The following is a 7,035-nucleotide window of genomic DNA, read 5'->3' as shown; positions in this document are numbered from 1 at the left end:
AAGATAGAACTTTTTAAAGTTGGCTTGTGCTTTTCAAAATTTAAAAGTCTAATATAACCTCACATGTTAACTAATTTTTAAATTTAGTACTTGTATTTATGTCTATTATAGTATTTTTAAATTTTAAAAGCTATTTTACCAAATGCAATTGTTGTTGCTTGTATTTATTAAAAGTAATTTTTAATTTGATTTACCAAACATAAATGATACAACTTTTAAAAAACTATCTTTTAAAAGTTAGCTTTTATAAGCTACTTTTGAAAAATAAAAGCTTTACCAAACTAAGCCATATATTTGCTACTTGTTATTAGATAGCTGGTGTACGTTTTCAACCGACTGTATCTTTTATCGTGGAAACATGAAAAACCTTTGGTGTTCTGTGGTTTAAGCTTCGGTCCATAAATCATCATCATAATGAAAAAATGTCACAATTCTTGTCTTGTACGTACCAAATAAAAATTGTTATTACATCATTACATCTTAAAAAGAAACCAAGTTGGGTTGGTCTAGTAGTTAACTCACTAGTCCGCTTAAGTAAGTGTCGGGGGTTCGAATCTCATCTTGTGCATGCAGCAATTCATTGACCAGCGGCAAATCCTTAAATGAAATTCAATATCGCAACGGATTAGTCCTTAACCTGACGGGTTGGGGGATACCATGGGAAACGAAAAAAAAAAAAAGAAACAAACGTGTCCTCGTATCCAATGAGATAATTAGCTCAATATGAAAACGGTTTGATAGTTGATACTATCTTTTATAGCGAGGTAAATTTTGCTCACACATTAGATTTTTTAAATTACAAAAAAATTAGAAACTCTTTCGGAAGGAGGCAAGTGGCATATAGGTACAGTTTAGATAAATAGGTTAATTAAACTTTTAAAAATAATTTAAATAATAAATAATTATATTAAAAATAATTTATAAATAAATTATTTTATATTTAAATTTTTAAATTTAAAAATATTTATTTTATAAAAATATAATAAAAAATAATAATATTATGAGAGAAGTTATTTTTTTTAATTTTTTTATAAATTTTTAAATAATTTCTTAAAAAACTGCAATTTAAAAATTATATTCGACATTAATATTACTATTTTTTATATGTCAAAAATTTAAAAAAATTATTTTTAAAATTTTTCAAATGGACCTAATTAACTGAAGTCGTTTGGTTGTAAAGTTGGAGTAAAATAATTCTTAGAAAAAAATAGAAATTGAAGTAAAATCAGAACTAAAATTAAAAGTAGAAAATTATTATATATAGATATAATTATAAAAAATATATTTGTTAGAATCATAAGTAACTAGGCTATTTGGTTATGACATATATAGAAATATTTCTTTTAATCAAATTATAATAAAAGCCAAACCTTCTATGTTTGGAAAAAATATTATATTATATAATTACTTTTATATAATAACTAATTATTTAATATCCTTTACATGTTAATATTACCCTACAAATAATTTGATCCTCTAAATAACTAATAATAAATAAAATTTAATAACAACTTATATTCTAAATATTTTAATTAACTAAAAAAATAATAAAAATGTTAATGGTTTAAAATAATATTCAATATTTGAATATAAATTTAGTTTTAACAAGATAAAAATATTTAATTTAAGTTAAGATAATTCTTTGTATAGTATACGTATATAATATATACTAGTTTAATTTATTGGTTTAATAATATAAGATCAAATTTTTTTAAAAGATTTATAAATTTTAAAAATATTCTTAAATTTTAATTTTCTTTAATTTTATCCTAAACATTATTTATTTTTATCAAATGTACTTTGACAATTAAATTCTTAAAAAGTGAAGGCAATTCAACAAGAACAACTAGAAAATGACAATCTGGCTCCGTAATGGGACCTTGTTTTTATTTTTCACTTCTTAAAAATCAAAGGAATAATGATAGATTTGATTCGCATGCAGACAGTGAAGAAACGGAAACGTATGAGAACTTTCAAGTGTTCCAAGTTTGAAAGGTCGTCTTAGTAAATGCCCATGTTCTAACTTAAACCGGGTCTCACTTCTGTCTCTTTCAGTCCCTCTTGTTTTGTTTTGTTTTCTCTTCCTAACCCAAAGTATTTCATTACTGATCTATCTTCTTCAACAACAACAACAACTTCTTCTTATTAATTATTCTCCGTTCCGACTTCCCATTCATCATTTTCTTTAACTTCACGGAAGATCGATAAAACAGAAACTGTCTCACACTTTCCCTTCTTATTTTCTTCCTAAACCAGCTCCTATACATATATCATCCATCATCTTCATTTTGTACATAAATTCAATTCAATTTAAGTTAATTCAAAATTCATCCTCCCTTGATCTTCCGAAATCTTCTGTACTTGGATGATTTAGAAAGATGAACTGTTTGTTCTTCAAGGAGAAGCGCAAGGAGAAGTGCAGGTCGGCACCGGAGCTGGAGCAGCAGAATCGAGGAGGGGCGAAGAAGAAGGATCCGGCTTTGAACCGCGCCACGAACTCCACCGGCTCCATACAATCGCCGAGGAGCGTGAAGGAATTGTACAAGGAGAAAGAGAAAGAGAGCAATTTCAGGGTTTTCACGTGGCAGGAGCTGAAAGATGCTACAAGCGGTTTCAACAAGATGCTCAAGATTGGCGAGGGAGGGTTTGGGAGTGTGTATAGAGGTTCCATTAGTCCTCCAGATGGAAAAGGTGAACCGATTGTTGTTGCCATCAAGAAGCTTAACCCACGTGGCTTCCAGGTACTATTTGCAAATATGATTTCCCTTGCTCCTATGATTTGGTAACTCTTCCTTGCTATTGAAAGTGCTATTGTTTGTTGATCCTTACTAGATACATAGTCATTCATTCATTTGCTTTTGTCTAATGACTTAAATTTTCGGATAAGAGTAAAGCAGGCGTCTTGCATTGAAATCTACCATGAGATTCGAATTGTACCAATTACGTCCTTGAGATGGACAAAATGCACCACATTAGTCATCGACAATGTTGCATTGTTGTGGTATGCTGAAGGTTTTGTTAACTTTTTTCAAGTTGTGCATTTCTAGAAGAACAAGAGTTAAATAGATATCTCTAGAAACTCAGTGAGATAATTTCGTAGCATTTTAAGGGCCAACAGTGCTAAATAGTTTTGCTCAATGGGCATAAGAATGCTTCAATTTACATATACATTATTGTCTTGGTGTCATTTACAAATTTTTGTATCATTGGCACTGTTATTACTTATTTTATTTGACATTGAATTATCATAATTTATTTTAGACTGTATTACATAAAAATTGAAGTATGCTAGGATTCTTATGGTTGTTTTCTTTCCTTGTAAAGGGTCATAAAGAATGGCTTGCGGAAGTTCAATTTCTAAGCATTGTTAGTCACCCAAATCTGGTTAAGCTTTTGGGATACTGCTCTGTGGACGGTGAAAGAGGGATCCAGCGGCTGTTGGTGTACGAGTTCATGCCCAACAGAAGCCTTGAAGATCACCTCTTCAGTAAAACTTTACCCCCTCTTACTTGGAAAACAAGATTGGAGATCATGCTTGGTGCTGCTCAAGGATTAGCGTATCTACATGAGGGGCTAGAGATTCAGGTACCTACAATTATACTTTCAAGGAGTTGAAATTGTTAATGAAAAAGGGAGTAAAGTACCAAAATTATCCCACCAAAAATAAACAGAGTGAATTTTTGTCACCCAAAATGCTTGATTCATTTGACAATGTACCTAAAAAATGGGTAATTTTGCGAGAACCGTGATATGTCATGACTAATTTTCATACTAACTCTAGAAAAAGTTGATCAAGCTTTCTATTTCATTGGTCATATCATCAAGACTTGAATGTTTGCACAGCATTCTGTTTCTATTATGATAGAAGAACTAATGAAATGTGCACACTAGGATATGCAGACTTTTCTAGTCTATGATGAGTGTGATAATGCAGGCTCACAATGATGATGCTGATGATTATTTACATTCTTGTTCAGAATCATATGGTTGAATTTTGATTTTGGTTGATAATCTTTTTTCTTCTTTTTCTTTCTGAAGGTGATATACCGAGATTTCAAGTCATCAAATGTTCTATTAGATGAGAATTTCCACCCAAAGCTTTCAGATTTCGGTCTTGCTAGGGAAGGTCCCCAAGGTGACCATACTCATGTCTCTACTGCAGTAAGTTTACACTTTACAAGTGATATGTTTTCTCATTCAAACTTGCATCAATTGAATAGCTGCCCAATTGAAGAGTATACAATCACTTTGCACCATTCCTAAAGCTAGCTCAGTGATTTTATCACATTGCAATCCCTTAAGCTATGATTTTTATCATTGTTGTTAAAATACATACAATATCTTGTTATATTTTTAATGTTAGATGGTTATAATATCTCAGCCCAGTAATGATTTTCTTTTTCTAATTTGTATTCCTATTTTAGTACTATTTTATCATTTTCTCTTATCCTTCATGGATCTTAACAATTATTTAAACAATAATAGTTTATGAACCTGAGCTCCATGTTGCTTATTTTGTTATCAGGTAGTTGGTACTCAGGGATATGCTGCTCCAGAGTACATTGAAACAGGTCACCTCAAAGTTCAGAGTGACATGTGGAGTTTTGGCGTTGTCCTCTACGAGATCATTACTGGAAGGCGATCGCTAGAAAGAAACCGTCCTACGCCGGAACAAAAGCTACTAGATTGGGTTAAACAACACCCTGCTGATAGCAACAGGTTCACAATGATAATCGATCCCCGTCTGAGGAACCAATATTCCCTCCCTGCGGCTCGCAAGGTAGCCAAGTTGGCCGACAGCTGCTTAAAGAAGAATCCTGAAGATAGACCAGCCATGAATCAAATAGTTGAGAGCCTGAAGCATGCATTGCAAATTTCAGAAATGACGAGCAGTTCGAGCAATGTTGGCGAATCGTCACGATCGAAATTGGGCCGAAAAGGTAAATAGAAGCTTCCAAGAAAGAAACTTAATTAGACCTTTTGGGAGGAACAATAACATGGAAAGAAAACTTCAGTTAGACATAAATTTGAATAGGTCTTGGCAATTTGAACTTTACTAGTTTGTTGTAGATCAAGGAAATTCAACCGTTGGTGTTAATATAGAGTATATGTATGGTGCAGGTTCAGTGTAAAGCTTTTTCAAAATTTAGAGCTTAGCAATGAGGGTGAGGCTATAAATATATGTATGTGTTAATCATTATTTATTTTGTGTCTTTTTCTGAACTTGGTTCATTGGAATCTTGTTCATTTTCTCATCTACATTGTAGATTGTTCCAAGTTTTAAGAAAGATGGAGAGAGCGTTTCAATTTTTCATGATTCCGTCTTGTTCTAATCAATTTTCATTTCTAAGACTAAAGTGCTACATCTACATGGCTTAAAAGTCAATTCATGTTTGAGGACTTCCAAGTTTCAAGAGGAGTCAACACACAGTTTTTAACTTTTAGTTATTATATATAGTATATAAAATTAGAGGACTAATCAATTAATTAATGTCTTAATCAATTAGTATTGTGATTTGTTGAGATTGGTTGGGGGATACATTCATGCATAGATGTCAATGGAATGACCTTGGAGCTAATGTGTTTGATAGAAGAGGTAACATTAATAAAATTAGGTTAGGTTGTCTTGAATGTTGACTATTGACTGGAATTTGCACTAAAATATTATTATATTCCCTGATCTAAATTTTTTCTTGTCTCGTTCGTTGAAGATTTTAATGGTTGGGCAATTATATGGTGAATTATGTATCATGGTCCTCACTTCACTTTTAACCATTGGATTGACTAAGGACTTTCTAATTCAATGATAAATGGAATTTGACTATGGCTGGAAATTAGTACAATAGGGTCCAGCTGACCAGCACAAACCAACACTGAATGAAGCGGTAGCTTCTCAATAATTTCGTGTTGAAACTCGACCAATTGGTCGAGTGGAGAATACGTCATACACATGGCAGCATTCGTGTGCACCACTACGTAGTATGCAGAGTAAGTGTCTGTGATAAGTAACGCTATTTTTAACCATATAATGGAGGAACCGTTTCACATATACCACTGTTCTTTACTAATACATTGATGTTCCATTCTTTTTGAACATTGTGATTTATAATTAAATTAATATTTTTATCTGTAATAATATTACTTAAGCATAATTTTTTTTTAATTTACGTTGATTTGGTCCTGATTTTGTGAATTACGGTAAAAAGAAAAAAAATTCAGAACCACTTTACTAGAACATTGTGGTGTCAAAAGCTCTTGTAGGTTAAGAAAAATAAAAATCAAGTAATAAGCAATTTAGTTATATTTTTTATATTAATCTTGTTGATCTGTTTAATTTGTAAAAGAATTTAATATTTTACTAATAATAATTAATTGAATACTATTAACAATTCAATTTCTCACTATTATTTAAATTTTATACATAATTTTGTTTCTAATTTAATACATATCCTTATGATATGTGTGAATTGCAATTACATCAAGAAAAGGAAAGAATAGGCAGTAACGGAAAGAAGAGAATATAGACCTACGTAAGAGTATAAGTAGCAAGGCACATATTTTAAGAAAAAAATTTGAACGAAAAAGATTTTTAATTAATTATAGTGAGAAATATCATGTGATATATTTTACTTATCAAATTAGTTATAATAATTAAAAAAAGGTGTGAATGATAAAAAAATGAGAAAACCTCATTATACAAGCGATTAGGGCTTGTAACTATTACAAGTTCATTAACGTTTAATCCACCAAAACGCGCTGCAACTCCTACGTCACTTACACGCGCTATATAAAGATCTCGCATTTGTATAACTACCAAATTTAAAAGATTTGTTTCCTTCTTTGTTTTCCTTCTTTCCAAATTTCATCGTTCTTCTTCTCGCGCGTCTTCCCCTGGTTTTTCGATCGTTCTTTTCCTCTCCTTTCTCATTGGTTTGTTCTTCGTCATTGACGTTAGTTCTTCTCTCTGTAACTCCAGTTTCGTTTTCTTTTCGATTTTCTGGTTTCTGAAATCAAAGTTTGAACTCGTTTTGAAGA

General features: G+C 31.3%; 1 protein-coding gene across 1 annotated transcript; it reads left to right on the top strand.

Moving 5' to 3' along the window:
- Positions 1-1,929: 1,929 nt before the first annotated feature.
- LOC112720719 (probable serine/threonine-protein kinase PBL19) lies at positions 1,930-5,314 on the top strand. Its single transcript, XM_025771762.3, has 4 exons — positions 1,930-2,741; positions 3,325-3,585; positions 4,039-4,161; positions 4,526-5,314. The coding sequence occupies exons 1-4, from the start codon at positions 2,379-2,381 to the stop codon at positions 4,946-4,948; spliced, it is 1,170 nt and encodes a 389-aa protein (XP_025627547.1). The 5' UTR covers positions 1,930-2,378; the 3' UTR covers positions 4,949-5,314.
- The last annotated feature ends 1,721 nt before the right edge of the window (positions 5,315-7,035 follow it).

Source organism: Arachis hypogaea, chromosome 11 (assembly GCF_003086295.3).
Source record: "Arachis hypogaea cultivar Tifrunner chromosome 11, arahy.Tifrunner.gnm2.J5K5, whole genome shotgun sequence".
In the NCBI taxonomy this organism is placed as follows: domain Eukaryota; kingdom Viridiplantae; phylum Streptophyta; class Magnoliopsida; order Fabales; family Fabaceae; genus Arachis; species Arachis hypogaea.
This window is presented reverse-complemented; position numbering and strand designations above follow the sequence as displayed.

What these genes read in the sequence shown, in the direction of transcription:
- LOC112720719 (XM_025771762.3), top strand. Translation starts at nt 2,379, where the DNA reads ATGAACTGTTTGTTCTTCAAGGAGAAGCGCAAGGAGAAGTGCAGGTCG. An exon ending in TTAACCCACGTGGCTTCCAG is followed by an intron (nt 2,742 to 3,324) that starts GTACTATTTGCA and finishes TTCCTTGTAAAG; the next exon opens with GGTCATAAAGAATGGCTTGC. An exon ending in ATGAGGGGCTAGAGATTCAG is followed by an intron (nt 3,586 to 4,038) that starts GTACCTACAATT and finishes TTCTTTCTGAAG; the next exon opens with GTGATATACCGAGATTTCAA.